The following is a 21,987-nucleotide window of genomic DNA, read 5'->3' on the forward strand; positions in this document are numbered from 1 at the left end:
CAACGAGCGATGGAGAGACCCTCCACCATCAAGTGCGCCAGCTGTGGCGACCCCCACGAGAGGAGGGACTGTCCATACCGCAACATGGACTGCCGCAGTTGTGGGAAGATAGGCCACATCGCTCAGGCTTGCCGGGCCAAGAACAGCCGTCGGAGACCGACAGCGCATCACAACTCCACTGAGGCTCACACGACGGCGTCAACCAGCCTGCAGGTATTGAACTTGCCCCTCTCCGACCCCGACAAGGTCAAATTGACGGTCCTCATCGAGGGCAACCCATGCCTCATGAAAGTGGACTCAGGTTCCTCCGTTTCCATAATTTCGGAGGAAACCCTAAAGAAACTGTGCCCCCGCCGCCGCCTCCAACTGAGGCCGTCTGACTTTGTTCTGAGGGACTTCCAAAAAACCCCGGTACACATTGTGGGCTGGGCCCGGGTACGGGTGGAGAGAGGGGAATTCAAGGGTCCGCTGGACATTCTGGTGGTTAAGCGCCAGCTCACCACCTTACTGGGGCTGGCCTGGTTCCAACCACTTGGGATCCAGTTAATGGGGGTAGAGAAAGTGCAGGTGGGTAACTTTGAGGACGTCTGCCGGGAATTCCCAGCCGTTTTCGATGGGTCCCTGGGGAGTTACAAGGGGCCGCCCATCACCCTGTCGCTTGATCCCCTGGTCAGACCGATCCGGCTCAAGGCGAGGCGGGTCCCGTTCGCCTTAAAACCAAAGATTGAGGCAGAGCTGGACCGCCTCACAGCTCAGGGAGTCTTAGAACCAGTGTCCTATGCGGCCTGGGAAACCCCCATTGTCACACCGGTAAAGCCTAATGGGGACGTGAGGATTTGTGCAGATTACAAGTGCACAATCAACAAAACACTCCAAGACAACCCCTACCCCGTTCCAGTGGTCAGCCACGTACTGGCGGCCCTAGTTGGGTCCAAAATTTTTGGAAAGCTGGATTTGGCACAAGCGTACCAGCAACTACCGGTCAACGCCAAAGCAGCCGAGGCTCAGACCATCGTGACCCACCGGGGAGCTTTCAGGGTGCGGAGGCTGCAGTTTGGGGTTAGCATAGCGCCGGGGATCTTTCAGAGCATAATGGACTCTCTCCTTAAAGGGATCCCCGGAGTGCAGCCATTTTTCGATGACGTTCTAATCGCCGCCCCAGACGCAGGAGAGTCCAGCAGCCGCCTGAGAGAGGTACTTCGCCGCTTCCAAGCGGTGGGGCTGAAAGTCAAAAAGGAAAAATGCTTGCTAGGGGTGCCGCGGGTGGAGTTCCTGGGGTTCACCGTGGACGTGGCAGGAATCCACCCGACGGAGGACAGGACCAGGGCTATTGTCCAGGCCCCAGCCCCCACGTGCAAGGTGGAGCTACAGAGTTTCTTGGGGTTGTTGAACTTTTATCATTCGTTCTTGCCCCACAAAGCTGCCATAGCGGAACCGCTTCACCGGCTGTTGGACAAACAAGCCCCGTGGATTTGGGGGAAGCACCAAGCCGCTGCGTTCCAAGCTGTGAAAGACCTCCTAGTCTTGAACGCCGTACTTCACGACTTCGACAAGGGCCTGCCGCTGATTCTGGCTTGCGATGCTTCCCCGTACGGAGTGGGCGCCGTCCTGGGGCACCAACTCCCGGACGGGAGGGAAGTCCCGGTGGCGTACTACTCAAGGACCCTGACCCCTGCGGAGCGCAACTACGCTCAAATCGATAAGGAGGCCTTGGCAATCATGGCGGGGGTGCACAAATTTAACGACTACCTGTATGGTAGGCGTTTCACCATCGCCACGGACCACAAGCCGCTCCTGGGTCTCCTCGCCCCTGACCATCAGACCCCACAAATATTATCACAGCGGGTCCTGAGGTGGAACCAATTCCTGAACTCATACACTTACACCTTGGTGCACCGCCCGGGCAAAGCTATGGGGCACGCTGACGCTCTTAGCCTCCTGCCGCTGCCTTCGACAGACCCAGATCCCGCCCCGGCCCACGGGGTGATGCTCATCGACTCCCTGCCCGAGCGCCCCCTCCACGCCGCGGAGGTGGCTCGAGCAACAGGCAGGGACCATATCCTCGCTCGGGTTTTGGACTGGGTGGGAAGGGGGTGGCCCACGGGCAACGTGGACAGTGAGTTCAGGCCATTCGCATCCCGTAGAGACGAACTATCCTCCCACAAGGGGTGCATACTCTGGTGCAGCAGGGTGGTGGTTCCCCCCCCCCATGCGCAAACAGGTACTCGAAGCCCTGCACGAAACCCACCTGGGGATCGTGAGGATGAAAGCCCTGGCCCGAAGCTATGTGTGGTGGCCAGGTATGGATGAGGAAATAGAGGGGTGGGTGAGAAGGTGCCAACCATGCCAAGAGTCCAGGCCGGATCCGCCCTCCGCACCAGTCCTCCGATGGGAGTCCAACAGGCGGCCGTGGTCCCGTCTACACTTAGATTTTGCTGGGCCGTACCAGGGTCAAATGTTCTTCATCCTGGTCGATGCCTACACAAAATGGCTAGAGGTGAGCGTCTACCTCCACGGCAGCAGCCATCAGAGCCTTGTGGAGGGTTTTTTGCACGCACGGGATCCCCGATACCCTGGTCATGGACAACGGCACCGCATTCACCTCCCGGGAATTCCAGGAGTTCATCGGGAGATACCTCATATCACACATTAGGTCCGCCCCCTTCCATCCGGCCACCAACAGCCAGGCATAACGCATGGTACGAACCACCAAAGAGGCCCTGGGTCGCATTGTTCAAGAGGACTGGGTCCACCACCTCGCAGCCTTCCTGTTCCATAACAGGATCACCCCCAACCCAACAACAGGGTCCAGCCCCGCGGAGCTACTCATGGGGAGGAAATTAACAACCAAGCTAGACAGGCTCCACCCGGACCGAGCCACTGACGTCCGCAGTTTCCCAGAAGCGGTGCGGGGGTTCTTCCCGGGTGAAACCATGTATGCGAAGAACTTCGCAAGCGGTCCAGAATGGGTAGCCGGCCGGGTCTTTAGGGTGACGGGGTCCCGATCGTACAAGGTAGCGACCGAGGGGGGCCAGGTTCTGAGGAGGCACATCGATCAGCTGCACCAGAGGAACCACCAGAGGCAGGAGAAGCAGTGAGCAGGGGAGAGCCCGCAACGGTAACCCCAGAAGCGGCCCCGCCAGCACCGAGCCTGCCTACATACGATCCCTCGAGGCTGGCCGATCCGGAACCACAACCGGAGCCGACCCGCCAGCCACCGGAGGCGAATCCACATGAGGAGACCACCTCCACGGGGCCCGTTCCCGCGCCGCTAGCAACCCCGAGGAGATCTACACGGGAACGCAGGGCACCAGCATATTTGCAGGATTATTTTATTTATTTATTTATTTTATTTAGAATTTATATCCCGCCCTTCCCACGGGTGGCCCACGGGTAGACTAGGGGGGGAGGAGTGTAGTGTCTTGGGATTAACTAGAGCACCGCGCGGCCATGCAGCAGAGGCGACCAGGGGAAGTCCCTTGGTCGCCCTACGCAGCGCGGGAAAAGTATCCGCCAATCAAGATCGGTGGCGGGAAGTTTGACTGGCCAGGATTGGACTGGCCAGCTGGAGGGCTGTTCCGGGTTGGATGTATATAAAGCGGGTCCCGGCCCGCGTTGCCCTGTTCTGTGATGTACTATCTAATAAAGTATGTTGCCTTCTACATGTCTCATCTCTGAGTACATTACACCTATCAAGGCTTTCTTGCTGGGGGGATGGGGAAGCAGCCCTTTTCCAGGAGTTCAGAAGTACACATCCCTGCTCACTGGTAGCAATAATATCTTTACTCAGTGAGCACTATTTGTGGCATATTCTTAGCAAGAGAGAGAGAGCTGAGGGTTCGGACATCCTGTGTTTTGATCACAAATATTAGCCAGATACTAAGGTGTCATCAAAATTCAAAATTGCCGGGGGAAGTTTAATAGACTAAAAACAAACCAACCAACCCTGCAAGGGCAATTGACATCATTTCAAATTTCTTCCTGGTCTTGAATCTAAGTTCTTTGAGGCCACTATGTATCTTCTTCCATGTCCATTGGAAATACTGTACTGTATTTATATTGCATAATCTGGTTTTGAAACATTAATTAAGTGAAGAACTATCCAAAATGGATGTATTCATACATTATGAAGTCATAGTGATACAAAGGGAGCCACAAGAGGTGACATTGCCAAATGAACACAGATATTTGTAGTCTTGATGGTACTAGCCAGGCTGCCAGTGTTTTGCACAAAGGCTTCTGTGTTTTATATGACATTGTGTTTTTTCCAGCAGTGACTTTTTATAATAGCAATTGAGCTTTGTGTGTAAAATGTTACTCTGCACACCTTTCCAACTCTGCAGACTTCAAAAGGAGTCTATTTTAACTGTTAGGGCTAGATAACTGTGGAGATGGAGGAGGTCAGCTTGGCTCTACCTATTTGGCACAGCAACTGAGCAGGTGGCAGATCTTCCAGTTAGCCAGCAGAGCTCCATCTGAACCAACAAGCGTCGTATAGGTAGTTGTAGGGGCACCTAAGCTTACAACTAGGGATGGGCACAGTATGGGGAAATGGTGGTTGAAGTTGGTTCATGGTTCATTTGATTGCCCAAACCAAATGTTTGTTTCATTTTGTGATTCATATAGTTGCCCAAACTGGTTCATGGTTTGTTGGTTCATTTTGGTTGGAAGGTGTAAAACTCACTGGGAGTATTCAGCAGGATCTCCTCCACCCACCCTCCAGGTTTGGCAAAGGTTGGATGTGTAATGACTGAGTTATAGCCCTCCAAAACAGGTGCCTCCAGGAAGGCTCAGCTTCAGCTCTCGCAACAACTAACTCTTCTCTCTTCATGCTGTAAAGTGGAAGCAGTGAAGTCAGGGTGTCTGCTCCCATACAGCAGAATAGGAGCTCTGTTATTGGCTTCCAGAGCTGCCAATCAAGCTAAGGATTACTGCTGTGGGTGTTCTAGGGCTCGCAGAAATCCACCCCCAGCATTGCCTAGGATCTGATTGAATCAGCACCAGGCTGTCTGGGAAAATGAACTGCAAAAATGAACCAAATGAATCACCAAGGGAAAAAGACGGTTTGTCCCATTCAGGCATGGTGTGATCACCAAATTGCTTCAGAATGAGCCATGAATCCACTTGATTCATGCACAAATCATGGTTCATACTTTGTTTCATTCCCATCTCTACTGACAACAGTTGTACAGGAAAATGTCCTGTCCCTTTAATAGTAGCACAGTGTGTGGAAATGAGCAGCTGAAGCTCGTAAATGGTATGAAGATAGCTAACATAATCTGGTAACCAGCCTGTATCAGAAGGCTGATCCAGAGCTAAAGAGAAGGCCATGCTTTTCACTGTAACCTCTTGCAAAGAAGATATACAAATCAGGGCTTAGAGGGTGCACTGAAATGAAGTGGCTTCCACTTTATCAGCTCTTTGTCCCATTTACAGGGATGGAAAGATGGATAACTTAATTACAATCTATAATTGATTTGTTGAGATTGGTAAACAAAAAAAATTAAAGAGGGCTCTGTGTTATAGTTAAAAAAATTGAGATTGGTAAACAAAACAAAAAAACAAAAAAAATGAGATTGGTAAACAAAAAAAATTAAAGAGGGCTCTGTGTTATAGTTAAAAAAATTAATGTCACAGCTATGGGCTCTATCAGTATATCTGTTTTCAAACTGTGCCATAGAGGGTACAATCAATAGAGCCACAAAATGGAGATAGGATAAACTTGCAGGGAGGATTTGTCTGCAGATCTGAAGGAATTTCCAGGACTGCAGAAATATCTGAAATCTTCTAAAAACCAATGGATTAAAATTTCCCAAAATAATAGAAACAGTGCCAGTAGCTTTAGGAAAACAGCGTCCAGTGAACTCTCAGTGGATGTTGAGCACTTCTAGGCAACCACAACAATATTGCCAAGCCATCTGAGCCTTGGTTTCTGTAAAGCAAAGCTGCTGCGGGGCGCAGCACGAATGGACTAAGAAGACAAAACAGTCTTGGAAAAGGACCCACCCCTGCCTCCACTGTTACGTCTCCTGATGGAGGAGGACTTGCAGGGGAAAGCCCAGCAATGACTACCAGAAACTCACTGCCCACACAGTTTGGCTCAGATAGGTGACTGTGGTCGCTGTGTAGTTTGGCCCAGCCCTGCAGCAGCTGTCATGCAGCCCAAACAGACTTTTCTTGGGGAACAGGCATTCATCTGGAGAACCAGTTTGGTGTAGTGGTTAAGTGTGCGGACTCTTATCTGGGAGAACCGGGTTTGATTCCCCACTCCTCCACCTGAACCTGCTGGAATGGCCTTGGGTCAGCCATAGGTCTGGCAGAGGTTGTCCTTGAAAGGGCAGCTGCTGTGAGAGCCATCTCCAGCCCCACCCACCTCACAGGGTGTCTCTTGTGGGGGAAGAAGGTAAAGGAGATTGTGAGCCGCTCTGAGACTCTTCGGAGTGGAGGGCGGGATATAAATCCAATATTTTCTTCTTCTTCAACTCCTGTATCACCTTAGATTCCAACAAGATTCTGAGTATATAAGCTTTCAAGAGTCCCTTGGTCAGATATGAGCTCAGCAACAGCAGCCACTAGGCCCAGCCCAACCTGGTGGCTGAAGCCACTGAGCCTGGTGATAGTAGCAGCCACTTCACAACTGTGTTTGCTCTAACCTGGCACTACAGCTGGGACTAACTGAATGCTGAGGCCACCATATAACTGGGCCCAACCTTGGCAGCCACTGTACAATTCAGTCCAACCTAGCAGCAGCTACCACACAGCTAGATCTGGGCATTACATAGCCTGACTCAGGTTGCTATGCAGCCCTGGCAGACTTTTCTCAGGAGAGGCTGCCAGGGGCACAGAAAGAGGGAAAGCAAAAGGCTAGGGTGGCAGATATAGGCAGGTTGCCTGACAGATGGAAAGGAGAAAAGGAAGCAGGAAGGCAGGCTATGAGGGCTGCCAGGGAAGGGAAAGAGGGAATGGTGAGTAGGAAATGAGAAAATCAGGTGTTCTCCACAAGTCCTTGCATTTCCCCTACTTGTTAAAATGTAATGTGTTTTCATTAATGTTAGTGGATAATGCTTTTGTTTTAACTATTTTAGTGAAATAGTTGAAAATGACACATCTACCATAAAAAGGAATTGATTCTAAATTACTAGGATTGTAGATCTGTAGTAGTAGAATTTCTAGCATTTCAGAAATTTTTTGGGGTATGGTAGTGGGATCCCACTCTTTCACTGATTCCCGGAAGAGGAAGCTCTGATAAAGGGGTAGCCACACTTGCTTAATGTAAGAGCCACATAGAATTAACATCAGAAGTCTGAAAGCTGCAATACATGAACAAATATTACACACATGTCTTTATTAAAACTCTTAATATTTTCTTTGCACAGATGGATAAAATACATATGTATGCACTTTACAACATGACCATGCTAGAAAGATACTTTTTAAAAAACAAAAGCTATGAATAACAGTCCCCATAAGACCAGCATGGGTAAAGGTCAGGGAATTATTTTTTGTTACCTGTGGGAGATGGAAACACATGTACCAAATAAATTTCTGACCGCCATTTGCATTGTTATGCATCTCTCCTTGCCAGGACTTTTTTTTGTAGAAAAAGCTCAACAGGAAGTCGTTTGCATATTAGGCCACACTCGCTGACATCACCAGTGTTTCACACAGGACTTTTTTGTAGAAAAAGCTCAGCAGGAACACATTTACATATTAGGCCACACCCCACTGACGCCAAGCCAGGCAGAACTGCGTTCCTGTGTGTTCTTGCTCAAAAAAAGCCCTACTCGTTGCCTTGACACCAAGGTTAGTAAATACAGCTCCTACAAAAGCTATTAAACTGAGGGGGAACTCTGCACTGCCCTCTTTAATTCCATCCCTCCTTCCAGTGGCTCCCTTAGCCATCGCACTCGCTTTTCCCGCTCTAGGTTTCTGGGCAAACTCTGTGGTAGAGGAGAAGCCGGCCTATTTTCCCTTCCTTCCCCACTTCACACACAGCAGAAATAGTTGCCTACCTATGGATCAGCACACAGAGGCTGACTGGGGTACGCTTACTTGTGAGTAAGCCTGCATTAAGTTCCTCCTCAACCTCTGGGAGCCACACAATATGTGTGAAAGAGCCATATGTGGCTCCCAAGCTGCAGTTTGGCCACCCCTGCTCTGATACAATTTAAACTGATATGAGAAAAGTGTGGAGGCATTTGTGGACCGGAAAACGCTTGTATGAGACAGGGGAGTAGAGAACTGTCAATAGACAATTTATAGGCAAGAATCACAGATAAGATGCATATGGTATGGTAAAAGGTTGTGACCTTACATGGCATATTACACTCTACTTACAGAGTTCACATAAAATCCATACATGAAAACAATTTCAGTATAGGAAATTGTTTTCTGTATAGTATTTAGTAGCATGTTCAATGTTGCAATTAAAATCATTCAGGCTAAGAAAGATATCAACATGAACAGTAAATGAATTGACATATTTTTGACAGATAGAAACGTTAGTAATAGTTGCTATCACTGTCAAAGCAGTTTCCTCAAAATAATCTGTTTTTCTTAATTGTGTTCCATTTTTTATCTTGTTTTTTCCAGAACGGTTTGATCATCACTGTCCCTGGGTAGGCAACTGTGTGGGGAAAAGAAACTACAGATTTTTTTATATGTTTATTTTATCTCTGTCCTTTCTGACAGTTTTTATATTTGCATTCGTTATCACCCACGTCATCCATCGTAAGTATGCTAGAAAAAATAAAGTAAAAATCAGATTATGCCTGTACCCATTTGCTTGAGATGCTTTATTCTTAATAATAATCATTTTATTATTCAGGATATTTTATTTTTTTCCTAATACACCCAAAATGGTGTGTCTGATTTGGCCATCTGTAGAGCTTGCTCATTATTCATAATAACATCTTGGCTATCTTAAGTATAAATAATGTAATTATTTGCTTTTGTTAGCTATATTTCCATGTATATTTTTAATGGATTAACATAGAAGGAAGTTGATCACCAATGGGAGACACCTTTCTCCTTCCATGCATCTTTTTTCTGCCTTGGCAAGGATTACAGAGATAGATGAGGAGCTCTGCTTGAATGGCAGGAATCTCAATTTCCAGATTTTTGTAAAAAAGATTTAGTCCATGTTGTAATGAAAAGACTACTCCCCCCAAGACAGACAGCACCATATATTCAAGACTCAGAAATCAAATAAATATACCAATCAAACACAAAATTGGGTGCTTGACAGAGTAACTTAGAAATCCTAAGTAGATCTACTCTGAATCTTAATAAAGTCTAATCAATAACACTCGCTCTCAGAAGTGTTTTTCTAATATTTTAAGTATTGGAAACTATGTACAAACTCTTTCAGTTACTCTAAGAATAATTTTTATTTATTTAACATATTTATATCTACCTTTCTACTGAATTTAGTATCTAAATTAGATTGCTTGTTATTCCAGAAATAAGGGCCAGTATTTATAGAGCTGCTGCTTGGGTTCAAGAACTTCTCCCAATTGAACTCTTTGGCCTTTTCATTAACCACTTGACCCTCATGCTTTATAACTAACCTACTTTTGAATCTCCTCTTAGTTTCAAAAACATTTTGGCATATGTATGTTGTTGAAGGCTTTCACAGCCGGAGTCCATTGGTTGTTGTAGATTTTCTGGGCTGTGTGGCCGTGGTCTTGGCATTGTGAGACCTGGTGTTTTGCCAGCAACTGTGACTGGCAACTTCAGAGTTACACCTCTGAGGATGCCAGTCACAGTTGCTGGCAAAACGTCAGGTCTCACAATGCCAAGACCACGGCCACACAGCCTGGAAAATCTACAACAACCAATTTTGGCATCTGGCTTGGATACGACTATACTTTGCAGATGACAAGTCATTAGTTGTAGCAATACTTAAGAAACCAAGCTGAAGCAGGTCTACTTAGATGGGCTTAATCATAGGAATGTGTCTTTAGATTTGTGGGTCGTTACATACTTAATTTAATGTTTCACGGGAAGCGTCGCACGTACCCGGGCAACCGCGAGAAAACCTAGAGACTCTTGATTGATTTGAACTGGAAGCAGCAACCAATGAGTGATCTTGGCGCAAAACTTGACTGCCATGATTTGGTACAGGAAACTGGGTGTGTGTGTTTTGTTTGCATGTATATAAGCAGGGTCTTGGCCAGATGGCCGAGAGGTTCCAGTGGCCTATTACTTGCGCACCTTGTCACCAGCGGAGTGGAACTACTCCCAAATGAAGAAGAAAGCGCTTGCCATCATAGCAGGGGTGAAGAAATTTCATGATTACTTATATGGGCAGTCCTTCACCATTGCTACTGACCACAAGCCTCTACTCGGACTGCTCGCCCCAGTCAGGCAGACCCCACAGATCCTCTCACCCCAGGTCCTACGCTGGAATATCTTCCTCGGTGTCTACAGGTATGACCTATTTTACCGTCCCAGGAAGTCAGTGGGCCACGCAGACACATTCAGCCGCCTTCCACTCAGTTCCATCAACCCAGACCTGACCCCTGCACAACAGATCATGCTGACTGAGATCCTGCCACACTGACCCTTGCACGCTTCAGATATTGCCAAACACACAGCTCGGGACTGCATCTTCTCTCAAGTTCTGGACTAGGTGGAGAGGGGATGGCCCACCAGCCGGGTGAGCCTAGACTTTACAGCTTTAGCTTCCTGAAAGGATGAACTGTCAGCCCACAAGGGGTGCCTACCCTGGGGAAGCTGCGTAGTTGTTCCCCCACCACTGCAAAAGCAAGTCTTAGAGGGCCTACATGAGACACACCCAGGAATCATGGTCATGAAGGCCCTCACCAGGAGCTATGTCTGGTGGCCCAGCCTGGATGAGGAGATTGAGACATGGGTGAAGAGGTGCCAGCCCTGCCAGGTAATGCAAACAGATCCCCCAAGTGCCCCCGTGCACAGGTGCAAAGCTACACTTAGACTTTGCCAGCACCTTCCATGGCCAAATATTCTTCATATTGGTGGATTCCTACAGCAAATGATTGGAGGTGATACCCACTGCCTCCACTTCAGTACGAGCCATCATCTGGGCCCTTAGACGGGTTTCTAGCACCCACGGCCTGCCCAACGTAGTCGTAACAGACAATGGAACTGCTTTCACATCCAGGGAGTTCCAGGAGTTCTTGGGATGCTATCTAATTCACCACATTTAGTCTGCTCCTTTCCACCCCTCCACTAACAGGCAGGCCGCGAGAATGGTGTGCACGACCAAGGAGTCCCTAAGCAGAATCATCTACGGGGACTACCGGCTTGCCACTTTCTTGTTCAGCCACCGAATAACTCCAAGCACAGCCACCGGCCACAGCCCAGCGGAACTCCTCATGGGGCAGCATCTCATGACCCACTTGGGCTCCGGAGCAGCGGCCTAATCTGGTAAACCAAGCAGCGCACAGGGGGTTCTTTCCGTGTGAATCTGTGTATGCCCAAACTTCGTGAGCAGCCCTGCATGGATTCCTGCCAGGGCAATACGAGTCACTGGCCCCCGTTCCTATGAGGTGTTGACTGAAGGGGGCCAGCTGCTCCGTTGATACATCAACTAGCTGCGCCGCAGAACGCTCCCGGAAGAGCTGGAGAGCCCAGGGGAAAACGAGGAAGATGGAGACAGAGAAGAGCCAGAGTTGCCACAGACTGGGGGCAAGCTGGCAACATGACACCCAGTGCCCGAGACTCACAGAGAAGCGGGCCCACTGCCTTCAATGAGGGAAAGTTCTGAAGGGGCTCCAGCTTCCCCGCCACAGCCAAGATTTCCAATTTCTCCACCACAGCTGAGCGTGGTTGCAGCCGCACCAAGCTCAGTTCCTGCAACTCCTCCTCCTATGGCAGAGCCCCAACACTCAGAGAGAGCATCGCAGACTAGAGAACCTGGAGGACTATGTATGTTAGTACTTCGGAACTTGGGGGGAGGGGTGTTATGTACTGAATGTAATGTTTCTCAGGAAGCTTTGTGCACACCCGGGCAACTGTGGGAAACGCTAGAGACTCTTGATTGATTTGAACTGGGCGCAGCAACCAATGAGCAGTCTTGGCGTGAAACTTGACTGCCATGATTGGGTATGGGAAACGGGGGGTGTTTCATTTGTATAAGCGGAGTTTCAGCACCACCATGTTGCCAAGTGTGTAGTTGCTAATAAAGCATGTTCCTGGTTGAACTCCTACATGTTGAACCCAGTATTTAACATGGGTATAGTATTTTTAATGGATTTTAGGCCCTCTTCCACCCTTCTAATGCCTTCTAGCTCAATACCACTCATTGTATAAGCAAGTGTGTGGAAATCTTGTGCACAGTCATGTAAGCATAGTTTTGCTCAAGGATCTGGGGCTTGATGTACTAATCCAAATGCTGACATTAGAAGAGGAATATAGCTCCACCCCCTCCAAAATCCACATACAGGAAATATCATTAAAACAAAGTAGAACCGCTTCACAAATCAGATTGGGGTTGTGGAAGAGCAGTTACACCACAAATCCAATATGGATCAATGAGAGTCCTTTACTAGGAGACATTCAATCAGCCTATGTCATGACTGCTGTGAGAAAAATGGCTCCATTTGTCTCAAGAGCCTTTCTGTCAACAAGACTGGACCTAGACTGTTTAGCACCCTAGGCAAGGCTAACCCCCCACCCTGCACTGATAACAGTTTTCAAAAACAGATGAAGTGTGGGGGAAATGAAAAGCACAAAAACTTGAAATTGCTCCCTGACCTGTATAGTCCAGGAAAGTCTAATCTTGTCACCTCTTAGAAGCTGAGCAGGGACAACTCTGGCATTTGGATGGGAGACCTCCTTGAAATAAGGAAGTTGAGAGGGCAGGTTCTTTTCAGCCTCCTCTCTGAATATCCTCCAGACCCTCAGTAGACTTCAATCACCAGAGGTTGATATGACTTCCAGGTGAGCGTGTGCATGCACACACACAAAATACCAAAAGAAACCAGCTTGAAAGTGCTACTTTAAAAAAAAATTGTGATAATAAGTAATACCAACAGTCTTTCATTTTTCTTTCTTAAACAGAAAACAGTTTTAGCACACAAATCACAAATCATTTTGAATAATTCTGTGACTGAAATCCAAGATGCAGCTTTTAGCCCACTAAGGTCACTCGCTACTGCAGGATCTGTCCCCAGATCTCCAGGAATTCCCCTATATGGAGCTGACAACCCCACAGTCAGTGACTGAAATCCAAGAAATCCATAAATGCAGCTTCTACCCAGCAGAGGTCACTCTCCTCTGCAGGGTCCATCCCAAAATCTCCAGGAATTCCTCCACCTGGAGCTGGTAATACAAGAGACCATAAATGCCACTTGACTTGGGAAAACAAACAAACAATTTGCCACAGCTGGCAGAGACTACTGAGGCAACTCAAATTTCACAGAGTATCCATTTGCAAATTGCTTGAGCCAGAAGGAGCAGAGAGGAAGCAACTAATAGGGATAGTCCAGCAGATTCATGTGGAGTGACCCCCCTCCAGCTTTTGTATACAAAAATATCTGTGGTAGCCTCCAATCCAGTGGAAGGCATGAGTAGTAACATTTTAAGAGGGGTTGGGAGGCAGAGTTCAACCTGCAGGCTGGATTAGAGGTGTGGGCAGGCTAGTTTTGAGTGACACTTCTACTCATAGCCTGCAACTATGACTTAAAAAAAATGCCCCTGGACCATCGGCACCACAAGGCCCTTATCTCAAGTGGGAGCTTGTTCCACCAGGCAGGGGCAAGGGCCAAAAAAGCCCTGAGCTTGACTGAGGCTAATTGGAAATCCTTTGGGTTGGAGACAGCTAAAAGTTGTTGATCACTAGTTGGTAAAGTTCTGCTGGGCACATATGGGGAGAAATGGTCACAAAGATATGCAGGTCCCAGGCCGCATAGGGCTTTGAAGGTTAACACCAAAATCTTGGATTCAGTAATCTGTTGGCAGCCATTGCAGTTGGTGCAGCATGGGCTGAATGTGCACCTGCACAGATGTTGCTGTCAACATCTGTGCTGGTGCATTCTGCACCAGCTGCAGTCTCTGGGTCAAGTTCAAGGGAAGCCCCACATAGAGCAAGTTACAATAAACTAGCTGGTCATGAACATTGCATGGGTCACTGTAGTTAGGTCCTGAAGAGTGAGACAGGGAGCCTGACCTGCCAAAGATGACAGAAGGCTGATTGAGCAACAGTGGCAACTTGGGCATACCAAGGATATTATCTCTGGGAGCTTATTTCTTCAGTTCACTGCATTTGTTTTGTGTTACATCAGACAGGGTATGGGTTATTCTTATCTCTTTGGTAGAGAATGATCCCATGCAGATGTAGTGAAACTGCTTTAGCTGCAGATATACAAACAGCATTTTCTAAGAAAAGACACTGATCACCATTGCATATGAGGGAGAGTCAACATTTCTGCTAGTGCACTAATTCTTCTTACCAGGGCTTTTTTTGTACTTTAAAAACCCCAGCAGGAACTCATTTGCATATTAGGCCACACCCCCTGACATCACCATTGTTCCACACAGGGCTTTTTTGTACAAAGAGCCTGGCAGGAATTCATTTGCATATTAAGCCACACCACCTGACACCAAGCCTGCTGGAACTGTGTTCCTGCTCAAAAAAAAGCCCTGCTTCTTACACATTACTGAGCTCTCTAACCCCAGATATGGAGGTGTGGTTACACTGTTCTATGTCTGTTACACTGATTATACTGTTTTATTCTATATCAAAAGGATACTTGTACTCCATTGTTTAATCTTGAACTTGTATCATGTCTGCTTGCAACCTTCCCAGATACCATGGCCTACACTGAGAGCCAATGTGTATAATGGTTGGGAAACTAGACCGAGGTCAGGAGCCCTCATTGCACTATGAAGCCCTCAGAATGATCTTATATAAATCACTTTGGCTTAACCTGTCATGGTTGTTGTAAGGATAAGGGGAGAAAAGGAGAATGATGTATTCTGAGTTCCCTACAGAAAGAGTAAAATAAAAGTGGAATAATAAAATGTGTAATGATACATCAGCGTGACATGTTTGCAACCATTTTCTTCAACGTACTTCCTTACTAATATCTACCACAGGTTGAGGACTTGTGCTTTTCCAGAGCTGGCTACTGAACCATATCTCAGGTATTCAGGCTTCATAGAGACACAGCCTAGATCTATCAATTAGGGATTCAGTGCTGGCTCTTCAGATTATCCTCTTCCTACTGTATCCAGTGGATATTGTAAACAGCTTGGAATTCAAATCACATTATGGTATAATTGGCAGGATTTCCTGATTCAAACAGAAACATTTTTTTTGTGAGAGAACATATTTAATGGAAAAATCAGCTTGCAATATTTTCTTTCCATATTAGGACAGAAAAGAACAGAAGGATAATCAGAAGTCTTATTTATCGGAAGCTATGCAGACATCAGCTGGTATTACTGAGAAAGTATCAGCATATCTTGACTCTGATACTTCCATTTTACTTCCATTTTTTGCTGAGTAGTTTTAACATCATTTCAAGATTACATTTAGCAACATGCACCGAAATTCCCTGAAAATCTGATTTTGAGTTTTTTTCACGAGGTTATATTACCACTTAATTTTTACATTTTTCTTTTCACAGGATCTCAGAAAACAGGGTTCTTAAGCGCACTCAAGGACAGTCCTGCAAGATATCCTTTTACTGCAATGCATTACATTCATAATGTTGCACTAATTTTAAAGGAACTGATACCTGCGTGACATCATGGATAGAAAATAAGCTTCAGGAGGCCCCAAGTTCAGCTTCAGCTTCTGCTATGAACAGTGCAATTCAGTTACACTCTTCTAAGTCGGTGGACTTAGAAGGCTGTAATCTCTTTTTAGAGTGGCTCTGAAACACACTAAGTTGAGACTTTCTCAGCATCAGTCCCCCATTTGCAACATGGGCATAACACTGGTCTGTATTATAGATTTATTGTAAGGATTACAAAATTAAACACAGGGTACGTTGGGTGCTTTGCATACTGAAAGCTATACCAATGCTGGGTGCTGTTAGACAGTGCTAAGCATATTGAGAATTGTTTTTTGGCAGCTATACAGATAGTGAATGATACAAAGTTTGAGTGTATTGGTAAAAGTAGTAGCTGTCTCAGACAGCATAGGAATTGAATAGCCATGTCACTGTTAAGGTCTGGATCACATTTACACTGTTGTGTGTTATAGTTTAACTCAGGGGTGTCAAACATGCGGCCCAGGGGCTGAATCAGGCCTTCAGAGGACTCCTATCAGGCTTCCAATCAATTGGCTGTCATCTGCTCCCTCTCTCTTGCTTCCTTCTGCATTACAGCTTGCTTTGCAAGGCTTGCTCAATTGCACAGGAGCTACAGAGCAAAGTCTATTTTCTCCATTGGCTGAGGCTCCTCCTTTGGGGAGGAAAGGAGGGGGATAGCTTTGCCAGGCTCTCTCAATTGCATAGCAGAGCTACTGAGCCAAGCCCCTCTTCCTTATATTGGCTGAGGCTCCTTCCCCTCCTGGCCCCCTGGGGAAGGAAGGAAAGAGCCAGAGCTTCCTTTGCCAAGTTCCTTGGATCCCATGGGAGAAATACAAAGAAAACACCTTTAAGACCAACAAGTGCTAATGTTTTAAGCATGTTTTAAGGGTTTTTTTTTTAAAAAAAAACTTTGTATTTTATTTGTGTCCTTTATAAAATTTATATCTCTGCTACCTAATCTTAAAATAGGTGCACATATGGCCCAGCCCAACATGGCTCAACCCAACAAAGTCTCACTTATGTCAGATCTGGCCCTCATAACAAATGAGTTTGACACCCCTGGTTTAACTTGCTCTAAACTCGTTTGTATTTTAGGCCGCACTCCTGATGCCAAGCTAGCTGGAACTGTGTTCCTGTATGTTCCTGCTCAAAAAACCCCCTGAACCTATGTATCATGCAGTTTGAGCAAGAAAGTTAATGGTGTATTAAAAGTGGAAAAGATTTTCTTGAATTAATGCAAAGTTGCTTTTGTCAATAAGTTTATCAAAAATTTGTTTATTTAGAGGGTCTATCTGCTGGTTCTATCAAGACTTGCTAGAAGTGACTTAACAACAAAGCATCTGTAAATGAACTTGTTAAAAGTACTTCTAACTGTCAGCTTATTTGTGACTGGCAGCCATAAACCTGAAAGCAAAATAGAAACGAATCTTGCAGAAGAGATAGCTGTTAGGGGTGTGCTGAACATGCTGCATTTTGACTAGCAGAGATTAATGTGGGAATTGGCTGAGATTTTATGTGGATTTCCAGTGCATGTCAGGCTTTTGTTGTTCAGTCACACAGTCGAGTCCAACTCTATGCGACCCCATGGACAAAGTCACGCCAGGCCCTCCTGTCTTCGACCATCCTCCGAAGTCTGCTCAAATTCATCTTTGTTACATCAGTAACACTGTTCAGCCATCTCATCTTTTGCCGTCCCCTTCTTCTTTTGCCTTCTGTCTTTCCTAGCATCATTCCTAGTTGTTCTGGAGCAGGCAAACACTTCTCCTCTTCCACAGTGAAGACGGAGGCAAAAAATGCATTCAGTTTCTCAGCCATTTCCCTACCCTCCTTCAGTAATCCTTTGACCCCTTGGTCATCCAAGGGCCCCACTGCCACCCTGGCTGGTTTCCTGCTTCTAATATATTTGAAGAAATTTTTATTGTTGGTCTTTATGTTTTTTGCAATATGCTCCTCATAGTCCCTTTTAGCCTGCCCAATCACAGTCTTGCATTTGATTTGCCACTGCCTGTGTTCCCTTATATTAATCTCGCTTGGACTAGCTTTCCACCACTTAAAGGAGTCCTTCTTACCTTTTACAGCTTCCATTACTTTGTTTGTTAACCATGCAGGCCTTCTCTTATACCTGTTTGTACCGTTCCTAACTTGTGGTTCACTTATTTGTGTATTCATTGGGTACAGATGTGCTAATACACAAGCACCTCTCTGTTTGAAGGGCTTATGTTAACACACTGTGTTCCTAAATAACACAATAGCCTCCATGTAAAAGAATTACAATCGCTTCTAATCATGTATTAGGATTTTCAGCTCTCTGAAAATGAAAGAGCCATTCCATTGTTCTAAAATCAAAACGTAATTAATTCCACACTTGTGGATTATTCTACAGGAACAATTAGCCATTTATTTGTAATCTGAATTGAAGGCCATGCCAGTTGGAAAAAGAAAATAATATGAGAGGGTGGAAATCTATTTGAATATGTGTTGGATAGCTGAATGATTTGGTTGCTGCTTTGATAAGAAAACAGAATAAAATTGTATAATTAGTAAGAATTTTTATTTGAAACAACATAGCCCCATGCCATTAATAGAAAATAAGCATTCTTTTCAGTTGCTACACAGTTCTCCATAGGATGGATGGTGGCAGCGAAGAAGAGGCAATTTTGCCCAAATCCCCTTTCTCAGGGAGAGAAATCCTGGCTTTATACCTAAGCACCCTTAGCCAACTCATAGCAGTGTCTGTCTCCAAGCCCTGATAGGTGATTTTATAGAACCATTTCCTAATACTTAAGGTCCATTGAAGACGTACCTTCAAATCTTATGACATTACCCCTTTTTTGTCATGGGCTCCAATTTTTCATTTTAGTTCAAGTCCACAGTAGAGAATCCCAAGCTCATACTTTGTAACAATAGGCTTTTCAAGCCAAAATGTCATCCAATATAAATATAAAATGTTTGACCCATGAGTTGAACTCAGAGGAAAGAATGTCATTCCATGCTTTGGAACTGAAAGAGGAATTTTACTGGAAAATTTGAATCTAAATTGTGCTTTGTGCTCTTTTCACAAGAGAAATGTTTAGGCAAAGGAGAATGTCATTTTCTGAGGCATATTTTTTTCATTTTGCCAATTTCAAGTTCTTACCTGCATCCTTCTCTCTTTGGAATTCTTATGCTTGCTATGCTGTCTCTTCCCTGTGTAAACAGTTATCTTATGTCTTCGCAGTGCCAAAACGGTTGTGCACGCACTCCATTTCACTTCTTTCCCCCTCCGCTGCTCAGTTCAGTGTTCCCAGTTTGACATGGTAGATGGTGGGAAGGTTGTAGATGTGATGCCTTAGCTGAATATACACAGTTCATCAGCTTAATAAACAGATACTTAAAGATTATTTGGCCAGTTTACAAACATCTGGAAGACCTTAACAGACAAACAATCCAATCTCTGTGCTTTGTCTCTATTGTAGCTGCTTTATTCTTGAATCTGAGTAATAATGTTCAATTGGAAGCTTAGGGTCAAACTAGATGTGACCAGCATCTATGGGGCCAATCTGTTGATGCCACCACCATTTTAAAAGGATTTTAAAATGCTACGAGGACCCATTACTAATCAGGCCTGCAGCATAGTGGGCTGAGGCATTCTTCTCCTCCTTGAAATGGTGGGGTGGGGGGAGGTACAGCTATTTCAGCTCTTGAAATGTTTTAGGGTGGGGAAAAGCCTCAGCCTGCCACTCTGCAGGTGGTGTTTTAAAATCTCTTTAAAATTAGGATGACATCCATGAGTTGGACCTATGGACACTCGCATTTAGTCTTGCCATTAGTATTACAAAGCATATTCTGGAATGGGATTAGTAGAAGCACAGCAGCACTACAGATAAAAGGTGAGGGGATGACATCACAGCAAAACCTTGTGTTGGATTATGCTGTACATAGCAAATTAAAGTCAATAAGTTTAGGAGGATGCAACTCAGTTTAGGATGACACTGTTCATGTACCAGAGATACTGAGAGAGTCTGGACCCTTTTAAAACCCCACTCTCTCCTGTGATCCCTTCTTTCCAAGTTCATACTAGTTGTATATGTCAAAGACAATAATGCTATACTGCTTCAGAAATATTGCTAACTAGATGCAAAAAGTGGACAATAAACCTCTCTGAAATACACCCCTTCCCTGATAGTAGAAGGCAAGACAGGCTGGAAAGAGTCCCTGGCAGGATCATATCCATTCATTCCATTCCCCACCTTTCTAAAGCTGGAGGCCTGGAATGCACAAACAACATCCAGAAAATGTCAACGCCATACCAGAAGTCACTCTGCTTATATGCATATTGTGATTAATATAAAAGCATAGTGATTGAATAATACAATGTTTATATTCAGTCTGTAGAGATGAGGAATGTTTAATCTCTGTATTTCAGCTTTGTTATTTCTCATGGGAGAATATACAGAGATAAAAATTTTAACCATATTGGGAAAAACTGCTTAATGGAGGCAATATTTTTCTTTACTGTTCATAATAGTGATAATAATTGTGATGATAAAAGAGTTTTTCTATCCCTGTGTAAATATATTTTAATTCCTTGATAAGGCTGTTTATAACTGTCACCCTCTCTCTCCCTAGCATGGGGACCCCCAAGCTTTTTGATTCTGACACTGTGTGGTGAGTGTAGCCTCAAAACACCTGCCACAAAATGGCAGCTGAAGGAGGTAGAACTAGTTACAAAATGGTTGCGCCAGCTTAACTTTAGTCACACAGTGAAGATTCTCGCGTCTTGATGGCAGCTGTTGCCAAAGCAAAGTTTCCAAAAGTCTGTGTAAATCAATCAAATCTCCAGTGACCAATCAGAAGCCTAGCTGGGCAAAAGCCCCGCCTGGTCCTGCCCACATTTTAAAAACATTTGGCGTGGCAGAATAGGTGTCCATGGGTACCATGGCACTCATGGGCACTGTGCTGGGGACTCTTGCTCTAAACATTCTGTAACACCATAAAACAGTAATTTTTCTGCTGTTCTAGTGCTGCCTTTGGTGCTAAATTAGAGCATGGCATCAAGTAAGCCATGTACCTCTTTGATGTCTTTTGCTTTTGTTTCTTTTTTTAAATCTGCATGATGCTTTTTTAAATCTGCATGTTGCTTTTTTGAGCTAGAACTGAATGCAGATGAATTTCTGCACAAAAGAACATAAGTAATGTCTTGATAGACCAGAGCAAAGGCCACTTACAGTGCAATCCTATGCAGAGTTACTCCAGCCATAGCTGTTTGACTCGGCACAGGATTGCAGAGTGCTGTCACTTCCAAAGTGAACTCTGTGTTTACAAACATAGCATGATGATGTGTTCTTTGTCTCTGCCACTTGTGAACATGTGGTTTCCATTTTGACATCCATGATCAAGAACCGTTGTTAAACCTGTCCTATGAGATATTAATGCAAACACTGCCTTCACTTAATATTCCTTGACTTTCAGTCACTGTGCTGGAAGCTGTGGTGTGTTTCTTCTCTATATGGTCCATTGTTGGACTCTCAGGTTTTCATACTTATCTGATCAGCTCCAATCAAACAACAAACGAGGATGTAAGTTTTTTACTTAGTGTTGTAATTGTTTAATTGTCTCCCGTTTCAACACAATGAGCCTTGGAAGTTTCCAGACTTACTTCCTCTCTTATACATGGCCCAAATATTGAAGACTTTCTGGTTTCCAACAAACCATGTTGTGATTACACCCAAGTCAGAAAAAAATGACAACTGTGATTTGTTCACTCACCTACAAGCCGTGATGAACTGTGGGTTGGAATCCCAGTTCCTAGGCGAGAGAACAGACAGCTGTTAGAGAGCTGGCATTTCAGAGTGGTTAGAGTATTTGACTAGGACCTGGGACAACTGGGTTCAGATCTCTGCTTTGTCCTGAGGGCTTGCCAGATGACCAGATGACCTGGGCTTTGTTGTACCCTTTCAGTTTAACCTACCTCACAGAAGGCCATAACCAGCAGTGCAGGCAGCACCCCATCAATTTAGCAGCACCTTTTTTGGTTTGGGGTGCCTCACCCCAATCTCCCGCTTTCATATTGCCGGTGCTTGGGTGCTCCTTGTAGCTGCTCAGCCATGGCAGAGCTCCTTCCAGCCAGAAGGAGGAAGAAGAGGGGGGGAGGAAATTTGAGTGTAGCTGGCTGGCTGGAATCCATGCATCATCAGATGGAAGCCTCAGAGTCCAACATGGCTACCCACCTGGAGTCAGGTCACTTCCTAGCTCTGCTGTAGGA

General features: G+C 45.6%; 1 protein-coding gene across 6 annotated transcripts in view; it reads left to right on the top strand.

Annotated features, from left to right (window-relative positions):
• The window catches only part of ZDHHC14 (zinc finger DHHC-type palmitoyltransferase 14), a 129,078-nt gene that overhangs the window by 76,511 nt on the left and 30,580 nt on the right, over positions 1 to 21,987 (top strand). For 5 of the 6 annotated variants that reach the window (XM_060241360.1, XM_060241314.1, XM_060241332.1 and 2 more), the window contains exons 4-6: positions 8,593 to 8,730; positions 15,615 to 15,663; positions 21,199 to 21,301. In XM_060241360.1, coding sequence (XP_060097343.1) covers positions 8,593 to 8,730; positions 15,615 to 15,663; positions 21,199 to 21,301 — 290 coding nt within the window. The remainder of the gene's footprint in view (positions 1 to 8,592; positions 8,731 to 15,614; positions 15,664 to 21,198; positions 21,302 to 21,987) is intronic. The other variant, XM_060241351.1, reaches the window with a different exon arrangement.

The sequence above is a fragment of the Heteronotia binoei genome, chromosome 1 (assembly GCF_032191835.1).
Source record: "Heteronotia binoei isolate CCM8104 ecotype False Entrance Well chromosome 1, APGP_CSIRO_Hbin_v1, whole genome shotgun sequence".
In the NCBI taxonomy this organism is placed as follows: Eukaryota; Metazoa; Chordata; class Lepidosauria; order Squamata; family Gekkonidae; genus Heteronotia; species Heteronotia binoei.